Below are 13355 nucleotides of genomic sequence, written 5' to 3' on the forward strand. Positions count from 1 at the left end.
ATGTCTGTCAAGCTGTTGTGAGGCCCGCTGTATAAGTCAAGTGGAATTGGTACCTTGAAGTCTTCTGGTATATGTTAAACCAATGGTTGCCCCTCATGTTTGCATGCTTTGAGTACTCTCAGGTAATGTCACCAATGTGTTTTTATTTTGCATCTTGTCCAAATTGGAAAGGTCCTCAGATAGTCTTGTCCAGTGTTCCCCAACTCAAGTCCTCAGGTCCCACCTACCGGTCATGAGTTGAAAATATCCCACAGAATGAATACCTGTGGTAAGTTATGATGCATTGACATTAATTATATCACCTGCTCAATAATAAGGAAATCCTGAAAACATGACCGGCAGGTGGGCCCTGAGGACTGGAGGTGAGGACCACTGGTCTAGTCTCAATGGGCTTTGTCACCAGCACAATTCTGGAAAATATATTTTCAGCTACTTTTTTATTTAAAAAAATTTAAAGTAATAACAATTATGTCCCGGTAGAAAATGTAGGACGGTGAAACATTTCTTATCTGATTTTTTAAAATTTTGCCTCAGGTCAACGTCCTTTGGTCCTCACATTTGGAAGCTGCACATGACCCCCATTCCTCTTCAGGCTTAGTGAGTTCAATAAGCTTGTCCAGGATTTCAGCTCTGTGGCAGATTTTTTGATTATCTACATCGATGAAGCTCATGCAGAAGGTATGAAATTACTGATTTAGATTTTTGGTATTCATTATGCTGCTGTAGAACTGCAGACTCGTGTCTATGGTATATGCTACGTCAATGGGAAACGTGTAATGCTTCATTCCCATTTTTAGTGTCACTGAATGGGAACTGCACCCTTGCTGCTGGGTTTTTCCCTAGGACAACTGTGTGAAATTCTTCATTTTTTTTCCCACTTGTAGATGGATGGGCTTTAAAAAACAACATATCAATAAGGAAACATCAGAACATCCAGGATCGGCTTGCTGCAGCTAAACGCCTGTTGGAGGAGCTGCCATCTTGTCCTGTGGTATTAGATACTATGCAGAATCTGTGCAGCGCCAAGTATGCCGCCCTGCCCGAGAGGCTTTACATTCTGCAAGAGGGTAAAGTCATTTACAAGGTATCTATGTACAAGTGGTGGCACGTGAGGGAATCACAATGTTTTACCAAACTGTCTAGAATAGATAACCAAAATATGAATTATTTATATGGTCTTCTATGTAGTGTTTGCTAAGTGATCCACAAAGGGAGTGTTTTTTTATTTGCACGCCAATTTTACTTTAACCACTTGCCTACCGCCTCATGACGATATGTGCCCGGCTTCAGTTCTGTTTGTCTGCAACTGTAAGTATCAATGTGCTGAAGACAGCTCGACTCCATAGAAAGAAGTCAGAGGTGCTTTATACCAGTTCTGCCCTTCTGAATGCTGAATACATTGGGCTCAGTTGACCAGTCATAGGGGATGTATCAGATGGGCATGATGTCAGGCAAGTCATTGAGCATCATGTGACCTATGGACCATCATGTGACCTGCAGGGTGGGGTATTTAAACAGGCAACTGCTGTCCACAAGTGCCTGTGATTTGGTCTGCTAAGCCTCACTAGTCTGTTTGTCTCATTGTTACTCTCCCTTTGCCGGACTTCTGCCGGATCTCAATCCTGCCTCTGTTTGGATCTTGACGTGACCCTCTGTGTTCGACCTGGCATTGTTACTCTTTTTGTCTATTGATTTGTCTTTGTTGTACTCTCCTGGTTTTGACCCGGTCCATCTGTTTATTCCTCCTAGTTTTCTTTTTGTCACCTGTCATTCTAGGTGCCTATCTGTCATAAAATTTTTATCCTGTAGACCCCTGCACCTAGTTAGGAAGGGACTGTCGTCCAGTTGTGGGCCGTCATTTAGGACGGATCGTGCAAGTAGGTAGGAACAGTGTTGTGGTTGGAGCTTTAGGGCTGCACTGTACCCTGCTGTGACTATATCTGTATCTATATATATATATATTGTGGCAGTGGAGCTGCCAGAGTGGCATATTGGAGGTCAGCAAAATGGTGTATCTCACCCAAGCTGGTTGAGAGCAAGAAAGTCTAGAAAAATAGGGTTTACCCTCTCTGTTCATCAATAGGCTGTTAATGAGGTGTATTTAGCAGTCAGCTGATGAGCTCAGTGAAATGTGGGCTGAGCGATTTTAGCAGGACACCCAGTCTGGGGAAGAAGCAGGCTGAACCAAAGCCTGTGGAAGCCAGGACCCTCGAATTAAGTGCGTCAACCTTCTAAAGCTGAGAAGACGGCAATTAATTATATATATATCAAAGCCACTAGCCCTACCCACATTGGTAGTCCCACCCATGAGGACCCAGACGTATCATACCCCTATATCAAAATGACCATATCGGAAAGGGGAAGCCAGAGGGACACTTAATTTCAGTGAGATTTTATACTATTAAAATTGAAATTACATTTACAAAAACACAAAGCTAAAGCCAAATAGGAAAAATACCCCAAAATTATTTGAATATTCCAACATAAAAATATTTTAAAGCCACCAAACCATAATGCAATAAAATACTCAAGAGAGAAAATACCTTGGTAATGATTTGGTTAAAATTTCACATTGAGATTGGATAATAAGAATGATTGCACAAGATAATTGGTGTTACCAGAAATTATGCAACGTGCTAATACGATTGTGTTAAGTGTCTTCATATAGTAATCTGATATTTTATTTACAGGGAAACATGGGACCCTGGGGCTACAAACCAGAGGAGGTACGGACTGTACTTGAGAAAACAAAATAGTCTGAGGCTGGGTGTCACATCCATGACCTCAGCAGAACAAGAGCAATTCCTATCTGTGACCATAGACTGCCCCTTAAAGGTGCTACAATCAGATTGCAATGAACTGTAAATCCCAGATGCATCACACATGTGCCGCAGGCTTCCATTCAAAAACAGGAGTTACCATTTATTAGTTTGTGATGGTTGTGACCTAAAGCGGTGCTGGCCACAGCCTGATTTTGCAAATATCTGGAGAGGTCCTGTGCTTTTGGAGAAACAATAAAAATATGATATTGTATCCGTTTGGTTGATTATGGATTCTCCCTTTTTCTTTCTGAATCACTGCGGTCTGTTCGTAGGCCAGTGACTTTGTGTTCGTCAGTCACAAAGCTTAGAGTGCTTTTCTGAGACATTATAACTGATGACCAGGATAGGTCATCAGTATCTGATCGGTGGGGATCCGACACCAGGGACCCCTGCCGATCAGCTATTTGAGATGGCACCGGCGCTTGCCGTAGCACTGTGGCCTTCTCCCAGCTTTCCCTAGGCCAGTGACGTCACGTTCATCAGTCAGATGGCCTAGGCGCAGATCAGCCCCATGGAAGTGAATGGGGCTGAGCTGCAGTACCAAGCACAGCCGCAATAGCTTGGTGAGCACGGAGAAGGAGAATTATTAGTGACAGCTCTCCTGGTTACATTTGAGAAACAATATCATTGCAACATCAATCCCCCTCCCTGCTACCCTTTCTTCCCCCTTCCTCTATCCAACCTTTATTTGTTATGCTCTGTCGATATTCAATGAAAATGCAAACCCACTGAACATGTTGGTTTATGGGTTTAAAGGATATACGTGTATTTATAACCCAATAAAAACTATTTTAAAACACAGAAAACCCTTTAAAGTGCAGCTCAGTCCCATTAAAGTAAATGGGACTGAGATGCAATACCAAGCACAGCCACTATCGAATGGACAGCGCTGTGCTTGGTAAGCTGAACGGCAGAGGTCCCAGGTGTCAGACCCCCTCAGATGCTGATGATCTTGAGGATAAGTCATTAGTATTAAACACTAGGAAAAACCCTCTAACCACTCAGATCATATTGGTTCATTTATAAACCATTGGTTAAATAGCAGTCCCGCTTCCATTAAACTCCTTTATGTGCTGTCTAAATACATACATGTAATCGTGACCCGTCGGATATCACTTCTGAGTTTAGGGCTTACTACGAGAAGCTTTATAATCTTAATACAGGGAGAGACTGCGAGTCAGACTCCGGCGTAACAGACATGCGGCAGTACCTGCAGCAATTCGGCCCAGCACGCGTCCCAGACACTTCTGCTTTAGGCCTGGAAGATGATTTCGCGGCTTCCGAACTTTTATGTGTTATCAAAGATCTCAAAACAGGGAAAAGTCCAGGACCTGATGGCCTGACCTCTCGTTTTTATAAGATACTGGGTGAAGTACTGTCCCCTGTCCTATTACGGGCATTTAATCATATTTCCGGCTCTAATCCCTTTCCCCGCCAAACCCTTAGTGCCCATATCACGGTGATCCCTAAGCCAGGAAAAGACCCCTCCCTATGCGCCAACTACCGCCCGATATCCCTACTTAATGTGGATCTGAAACTATATGCGAAGTTGCACCCATATATACCCAGCTGTGTTCACAGGGAACAAGTCGGATTCGTCCCCGGCAGGGAGGCACAAGATAATACCCTGAAGTCGATTGGTATTATTTACAAGGCCAGACAATCTAAAACACTGCTGTGTCTTCTCTCAGTCGATGCCGAGAAGGCATTTGACAGGGTGAATTGGCAGTTTCTTTCTAGAACATTAGAGCACATAGGATTGGGATCTAAGATGATAGGTAGTATTATGGCGCTTTATGCCTCCCCCTCGGCCCAGGTACGGGTCAACGGAATGCTCTCTAGCCCCTTCGAGATACGGAATGGGACACGTCAGGGCTGCCCTCTCTACCCCTTTCTGTACATTCTGTGTATGGAATCCCTGGCTAATGCCCTACTATCTAACCAGTCCATCAAAGGCATACAAATGGGACGTACCGAGCACAGGCTGTCTCGGTTTGCGGATGACCTCCTCCTGTACTTGTCTTCCCCGAGAGTGGGTCTACCCTCCGTCCTTCGTGAATTTGAAACATTCGGTCGTCTGAGTAATTTCAAGGTGAACGTGCAAAAATCTGAAATCCTGAATGTTACTCTGCCACAGCAGGAGGTCGTTCACATCAGAGATACCTTTTCGTTTCGGTGGGCTACCCTCTCCATCAAACACCTAGGGATTTGCCTACCGGCCAATCCAGCACACCTATACAAACTCAAGACTGCTGGTATCCAGGGAAACAGGGGGAGGGGATACCACCTTTAACTCACCCTTGGCCCCTTTACCCAACCTTGACCCATAACAAAAGACACCGACAACTGTATCACTTTTTTGCTGGATGGTGATCGGCCACAGCTTCTTTATTAAAGCGGCAAACCTTAATAAACCATAATATTGGAACGGTATGCCAAAGTCTGGACTCCCAGCGGGCAAGTTAAACCGTAATCATCAGAGCTGTCTGCCAACCGCTGGACTCCCAGCGGGCAGTTACTCCATCTGCTACCACCATATCTCCGCTGTACTCAAATGCCGCCAGCTGTGACTTCATAAACTCGACCAGAATTTGCAGCTCTCCAAAGCCGTAATCATCGGAGCAATATCCAAAACCGCTGGACTCCCAGCAGGGTCTCTTAAAAATAGAAAAACAAAACAGAATAACCAAGTATCCATAACTGATCAGAACCGTGCACCTTGACCCGCCTCCCAAGAATAACCGCAAAGGGAGGGAGGGAGGGCCAATCTGCTTCCACTTGTAAGAGGAAGTGACCAGGACAGACAGAGAGGAGGTATATGTGACCATCAGGATTTCCTGCACCGCCCCCATCTTGTCTAAGGAGGATCCACAGGGATTAACCCTCAATGACCCTAATCTGCAACCTACTTAACCATTACTGAGACGGGGCCAGATTCCTAAATGCCCCTAAGGGGAAAAGGGGGAAAGGGGGAGGGCCATCAGTCCCTAAGCACCCTCCCTATACAGTCAGGCGCTTTCCATTATAAGCCTATCATTAGCTCTATTACAACCAGTCTGCAGAGGTGGTCCCCTCTCCATATCTCATGGTTTGGGAGGATTAACGCTCTTAAGATGGATATCCTTCCTAAGCTATTATAACTGTTTCAGACTGTCCAATCCGTCCTCCCACAAATGTTTTTTGGTCAGATCCGCAGGTTAGCCTCACAATTTATATGGGCTGGGTCCAGAGCCAGGCTTAGTTATGCTATCTTATCTCGCCCTAAATCCATGGGAGGAGCAGGCTTGCCCAATTTTAGTTCTTACTATAGAGCGGCGGTGGCAAACTGTGTCCTAGATCTTTTCCACAACCAGGAAAATAAATTATGGGTAGAGATAGTTCACAAACTAGACCCTTCCCTAGCGACCAGTATTTTTTGGTTACACGTCAGAGACAATTACTAGATCCCAAAATCCCATACCTTCTTCATATGCTCGCTAAATCCTGGGGTAAGTTTGCGTCCAAACTCAATTGGTCACAGCCTATGGCCCTTTAACAGTTGTCCTAATCTGACAGTGGCTATCGGGCGCCTACCGCCCTTCCAGGCCACATCCTCACCCTTGATTAGGGTGCGAGACCTTATTGGTGACTATGGTGTACGCCCTGTGGCTGAACTATCGCACATACTGCCAAGATCCCCAGGGCAATGGTTTCTCTACTTCCAGCTCCGCAACTTCCTCCACTCTCTGGCCCCCGGATCGCAGTTATCGGCTCACTTGACTGACTTTGAGAAGCTCTGCCTAGCGGACTCTTGTCCCGAGCATGCTATCTCTCTTGTATACGGCTTGTTGGGCACTGGGGAGATTGGGGATGGACCACTCAAGACTCAAATCGCAAGCGCTAAGTTCGCGCCTGATTGGGATAAGGAATTGAATACTTCACTGACTGATGATCAATGGAACAGAGCACTCCTTCCTGTTCACGCATAAGTCCATTGTGTCTTGTCGACTACAGGAACTTAACTATAAGATACTTATGAGATGGTATAGAACCCCAGTGAAGGTCCAGCGATTTTATCCATCGGTCCCTGATACGTGCTGGCGATGTAACTCAGCAGTGGGCACCACGCTTCATATATGGTGGGAGTGCCCAGGAGTTTCTTCTGTATGGTCAGACGTTTTTGCCCTATACAATGCTTTATACCATTCTAATGTTACACCCTCACCATTGATTGCCCTACTGTCCATCTATCCGGGACGCCCCCAACAGATAAAAAGAGGAGCGCTTAGAATCTTTGTACAGGCCATGAGGCAAATTATCCCCCGCAGATGGAGATCCACGGACAGCTTGCAGAGAATAACCTGGATCTCAGCCATTGACACCCTTCAGAATCCCATAATTGGGTACAGATTTTCTCACGCTCTTGGGAGCCATGGTTCCAATTCTGGAACTCATCCCGTTTTGCAAACTGGTTAGCTACTGGTAGTATCGAGTCCCCTAGCTCCTGAACTGTGATACTTAGGTTACTTGGTGATATGGAACATCTTTAGCTTCCTCATCTACTGTTCTCGGGATCTTATTAACAGGAAAGTGAAAAGGCAATGTGTTCTGATAACTTCTCAGTTAAAGACTGTACAGCCAAGTGCACTTTACAACTAGTGGTGTTAAGGGTTAAGAATAATATAAAATAAAATAAAAGTTCCAGTAAGGGTCTGATCTGATTAACAATGGGGGTCTGATTGGGGCTCTGAGCTGAGGTCTGATGAAAAATATATTTTTTCTAATGTTCCTTTCCTAAAACCTAGGGCAGGTGCGTCTTATAGAGCGAAAAATACGGTATTTTATTAAATCAAATTATTCAAACACAAAATAGAAGTATTTATTTCTTGTAGAAAAGTAATGAACATATGTTGGCAAAAAAAAAGTCGTTCCATACATTTCACGTCTTCCTCTTATTTCAGAATCAGTAGCCAGGTCTTCCAAAGGTAAGTAAGAATCATGTTCCTGGGTTAGTCCTTTAGCTTGATGGTCGCCCACAGTCTATATCATACTCTCTGCAGATACACTGCGCACTGCGACAAATTGATCGTATCCAGAGAGGATCACAAAACGCAAATGAATCGCCTGAACCCCAGGAATCTGCAGAAGAGAATTCACAGTTTTATGAGCTACAATCTTCAGAACATTTCTTATCATTACAAGCATATTCCAGCGGCCCCCTATAATATTACCTATGCGCCTCAACCCAATCTAATAAAGACCTATTTTACGGGTTGAGATACGAAGCTAAGTGTATGTTATAAAGCGTTGGCACATAATTGCTTTTTGTAGTAGACAATGGACCTCATTTATCCGGAAATCTTCTGACTGCAGACTATTAATATAAGGGTTTTGCAACCAGAGTGACTATGTGTTCTGTCAGTATCTTGGACTCCGTTCCTGCTATCTGGCACTGTACATCTGGGTAAGGGTGGAGCAGTTTCTGAAGCCAAACCAAGGAGTGGATAAAAATAAGAGATGAAATGGTATCTGTCCTTTAGGCTACGTCCACACGTGCTGAAAAATACAGCAGAAACTTTCACAGCAGTTTTTCTCTGGTTCCGCGGGAAAAAAACGCAACAGGAATTGCATGTATTACCGGTGGTTTTAGGAGCGGAAAAGGCTATAAACGTCATCATTTTCATTGCAAGGGGTGAAATCTGCTGGGGAGATCCGTAGCATAAATTGACATGCTGCAGATTTTAAATCCGCACCGCAGGTCAATGTATACTGCACTTTTTGTGCGCAGCATTTGTTAAAATCTCTTCCATATTCCCCTTACCAATCCACAGCTGCCTGTGTTCCAAAGCGGCTACTGTCCCTGCTTCTCTCCACTTCCTGGTCCCCTTTCAGCACACTGGAAATGCCCGTCCAGCTGGCTGAGGCAGGTCACCACATCAGGCAGTAACTGGCTGAGCTGGCATCACCTGCCATTCCCTGGGTGTTGACCCAAGACTAAAAGTGGAAAGCAGCAGTGGGGAATCAATGAGGTGAATATGGCTTTTTTATTGTTATTCCCAGGACAACCCCTTTAATTAAAAGCTTTATCAAAAGCTCAATGTGTTCATTTATACCCTAAATTTCGGTAATACAGTGAAACTATATAAAATGAACGCGCCTTAAGAGATTCCCCTGATGCCAAGGCAAATCAGAGACACCCCCGAAGAAGAGGTCCAGTACATATGCTCGTACTTACAGCGATCTCCTCTGTCTGGAACTGTTCTTCCACATGTTCAAGGTCTGGAATGAAGAATGGTCACGTTACATAACGATAGCAGAAATTTGCTCTAGCGGGTTTACAAGAAAATGTGCAGAACACACTGGATTCAAGTTCAAAGACGAGCTCCTGACATGTCAGTTTTAGTAACTACTTGCATTCCCCATGTAATAACAATTCTGGAGCATCTATTCCTATGACTCTTTGTTGTGCCATCCCTTTATTATTCCTGCAAGAAGTTTACAAATAAATTGCCAGCAGTCTGCAGTACATCCATCCATTTGTACCTTTACTCCAAGCTGCTGCTAATTCATTCATAACTTCTAGCAGGAATAATAGAGGAATGGCAGAACACAGAGTCATAGGAATAGATGCTCCAGAACGGTTATTAAATAGTGAATGCAAGTAGTTACTACAACAGAACTGTCAGGAGAGGTGACAGCTCCTCTTGAAGCACTACGGTTTGACAAAGGCCTTTAAATCCTAACTCCACTTGGCCAATACCCATTTGTCCGATTTTCAGGACAGGCCATCGATCCTTGCAGAGAAAAACCACAATATGCACCACTTTAGTCTGACTGTCGCCCATTCGAATCAATGGGTCAGATTTTCATGGATGGTTGGTAGGAGGCGCTTAAAGGAAGTGAAATTTTTTGTTGATTGATGACATTCTGATGCCATACGGACGCGAAAAACGGACAAACGGAATGCAGTCAAAGACAATCTTGATTTCGCAGGGATGGAAAATCGTCGTTTTTGAGAAGACGGAATATGGATAAGCTTTACGCTCTTGTCTGAAGGAGACTGTAAAATCAGACTGCAGGCACAAGGTTAATCAGCAGCATTTCCATGCAGAATCCATATGAATAATGGACGTGTTATTCTTGCTGATCATCTTTTTTGCAATGTGGACTTAAAATCTGCACATTTTTTCCAGAGCATGGGAATGGGGTATAAAACCCGTTCCCTGTGTTCAGAAAAATGGGAAATAACAAAAGAATCCCGGCCAGTCTAAGTTTACTTGGCTGCAGCAGTGATTTGGCCATGTACCCACATGACTGCTGCAGCCAATCAGCGGCCTCAGCAGTGTCCAGCCAAAAAACGCCGCTGGAGCGGTCATGTGTGCACATGTTGCTGCAGCACACTAAACAAAGGCTGGCAAGGAGCAGCTGTGCCTGAGCAGCAAGGGATTTAAGCATAGTTTTATTATACTTTCTCCCTTTAGCCAATTTTTCTGAATTTTGGAGGGCTTGTCTTACCCCTAAGACCCCTTCTCAAATATTCTATTGGGCCATTCTAGGTTAATAGAGGCGCTCTCTTATTTGAGAGTTCCTCCATTAATTAGCCAGCAACCAACATCTGTCTCTCTGCAGGAGCCGTCTTCTCTCCGGGCATTACATGGGCAGCCAGTGGATTTCAATAGGCATCATCACCATGTAATGCTTCATTTCCCCGAGGTGAGATGTAAGGAAATTAAACACTTGATTACCTCTTTCCACGCACGTCTCAAAATTTGTTGGTTCTTTGGATGCGCTGGTGTAGATTTTTAAGCTTCGTACTAGAGAAGAATGAAAAGAGAAGTCACACATTAAAGGGGCAGTCTGGCCATAGAGCTGACAACCCCTTAGGTCCTAACCTGTGCCCCCTGAACATAAAAAACCACTCACCAGTACATAGTTCTGCCACTGCTCCATTCCCTACAGGACCAGGAAGAAGTCCCATGACCGCTGCGAGCAAACAGGCCTCAGCAGCCACAGAGGCTTGAATGCTACGTCACAGCTCGGTCACGGAACCAAGCCAATTCCTGGTCCTGCGGGGTCAGAAGTGGCCAGCAACTGAGCACCCGAGGGACTGTGGACAGGCTAGCAGTGTTCTTTTTATGTTCAGGGCACAGGTTACTTCCCCAGGGGTTGCTGGCTCCAAGGCTGGACAACTCCTAAAAAGGGGTTCTCTGGGATTTTTATATCCATGGCATATACTTCGGATAGGTCACTGAAGTCAATGGTATCCTGGGACAATTTCATATCAAGGAATAGAAACCTGATTTATAGACTTAAAGAGATCTTTTTACTTATGATCTATCCTTTAGATAGGTCATCAATCTGATTGTGGGGTCCGACACCTGGGACCCCCGACGATCCAGCTGTTTGAGAAGGCACCGGCGCTCACAGTAGCGCCACGGCCTTCTCACAGCTTTCCCTAGGCCGTGTGACGTCACGTTCATCGTTCATGTGTCCTAGGAGCAGCTCAGCCCCATAGAAGTGAATGGGGCTGAGCTACGAGGCCTAGTACAGCCGCTATACAATGGATGGTGAACAGGGCACCGCTGCCTTCTCAAACAGCTGATCAGCGGGGTCCCTGGTGTCAGATGCCCACCTATCAGATACTGTTGACCTATCCAGAGAATAGGTCATCAGTGTAATAGATCTCAGAAAACTCTTAACAGGCTGATCTCCGCTCCACGGCTTCAGTTTATAGCCTAAATATGGTGTCAAGGAGCGCAATTTCCCGTTACGGACACTTCTCCTGTGACATGAACACAGGGTTTTATAATAAATTATAATGCTGTGTGTCTCTGCCCGACCACCACTGTAATGATCTGTGCTGACGGCATTATGCAAGTACAAATCATTGCAGTGGAGGTCGGGCAGAGACACACAGCATTATAGATCATTATAATGCCCTGCGCTCCTGTCACAGGAGAAGTGTCCATAATGGAGTTTGTTTCCCGCAGTAGACTTGCTCATTTTCCATGATTCAGTGAGCACTCTTTGCATCTGCACTAAATTGTCATAAATCCATGGCGCACATCCTGTGTTTGGTACGTTTTATGAAAATTTCACTAATAGACATGACACCTTTTTTTTTTTTTTTGCATATGCCACATTGAATGCATCTAGACATCCAAAATCTGCATTAAAGGGGTATGCTCATCTGAGACAATGGGGCATATCGCTAGGATATACCCCCCATTGCCTGATAGGTGCAGGACCGCACCTATATCGAGAATGGAGCGGGCCAAAGTGGCGTTTGAAGGACTGCGGTTCGGCCGTCACCAAGTGGTGAATGGGAACGCACCGTGCATGACACGCCCATTCACTTCTACGGGCCCGCCGGAAATAGCCGAGCCAGCGCTCTAAATGAATGGAGGGCGGCTGTGCTTGTGCAGTGCACCCTCCACCACTTTCGGGACTTTGTTTAGGAGATAGGAGTGGATCCCACCGCTGGGACCTACACCTATCAGACAATGGGGGCATAGCCTAGCGATATGCCCTCATTGTCCGAGATGAGAGAACCCCTTTACAGCACAATGTCATACCATGTCACTATAACACACAAACATGGGACCTTTCAGTGTCTGATTTGGGGGGGGGAGGAGGGGGGAGTTTCCCATGTCCTGGACCTGACAACATGGGTGCTTGATCCCCTGTCCCTGACGGACGGAGCTGGTCGCACACGTGCAGTCCCTCTCTGTACTGTCTGATATCCCATAGTAATGGCGACTGCTCTGCATAACTTACTTAATGAACTGTCAATGAGGATTTTTCCAATCTTCTGTAAGCCATTCATACTGATAATGAATTCCTGAGGGAACGTTCCTGTCGTTGTCCAAAACGTCTCTGGATTTCTAGAAAGAGATGCAGAAATTCTTTACATTTGTGTCAACCAAGCTGATCAGCACCCGGAGACACATTTAGTGCTCAGGCGGAGGATGGGGGTCTCGCCTCTGAGATCCCCAGCGATCAAAACTTCTGCTGGGTCAATCATTTCAGCTTGTAGCCCCCGTTTCATCAGTGTGTCAACGTCTATCCTCTATACCACCATATTTCAGACCGATCTTCATTAGAAGACACCATTGATCCCACTGATAAACATGGAGCCGTTGCCATAGTAACCAATCACATCAGTACTTTTATTTTCGAACCTGAACTAGAAAAATAGCAGCTGGAAGCTGATTGGTTGCTGTAGGCAACAGCCCCACCCAACTTTTCATACATGAGGGGAGGTCCATTATAAGAGGCTCATTTACAGTTATGTCCTCCTGAAGACTCGGGTTTCTGCACAACTCACCCGTCAATGATGTGCTCGGCCGGGTGTCTGTCATCGCTGGAAGTGGCCAGAGACACCTGCGCTCCGGCCGAGCTCAGGCACAGGTTACCCGCCCGGGTCATGGCACCAGCGCCAGACAAGAGACAACTCCGCTTTTCAGGCTCGCCGTCTAGTTGCTATGCCGTTACTAAGAAACCAGAGGACCTTTCTTTCTTCCGGAAATGATGTCACATAACCCGGAAATGCTC

The 13355-nt window shown here is 45.4% G+C and overlaps 2 protein-coding genes across 2 annotated transcripts in view; one reads left to right on the forward strand and one right to left on the reverse strand.

Annotated features, from left to right (window-relative positions):
• The window catches only part of DIO1 (iodothyronine deiodinase 1), a 41035-nt gene extending 38140 nt beyond the window's left edge, over positions 1-2895 (forward strand). Inside the window, exons 2-4 of the mRNA XM_040408023.1 lie at positions 535-678; positions 885-1084; positions 2691-2895. Coding sequence (XP_040263957.1) covers positions 535-678; positions 885-1084; positions 2691-2756 — 410 coding nt within the window. The 3' untranslated portion in view covers positions 2757-2895. The remainder of the gene's footprint in view (positions 1-534; positions 679-884; positions 1085-2690) is intronic.
• Positions 2896-7563: 4668 nt separating this feature from the next.
• HSPB11 (heat shock protein family B (small) member 11) lies at positions 7564-13352 on the reverse strand. Its single transcript, XM_040407879.1, has 5 exons — positions 13129-13352; positions 12579-12685; positions 10547-10615; positions 9037-9080; positions 7564-7940 (listed from the first exon to the last, which is right to left on the reverse strand). The coding sequence occupies exons 1-5, from the start codon at positions 13227-13229 to the stop codon at positions 7842-7844; spliced, it is 420 nt and encodes a 139-aa protein (XP_040263813.1). The 5' UTR covers positions 13230-13352; the 3' UTR covers positions 7564-7841.
• Between the last annotated feature and the right edge of the window lie 3 nt (positions 13353-13355).

This window comes from Bufo bufo, chromosome 9 (genome assembly GCF_905171765.1).
Source record: "Bufo bufo chromosome 9, aBufBuf1.1, whole genome shotgun sequence".
Classification (NCBI taxonomy): domain Eukaryota; kingdom Metazoa; phylum Chordata; class Amphibia; order Anura; family Bufonidae; genus Bufo; species Bufo bufo.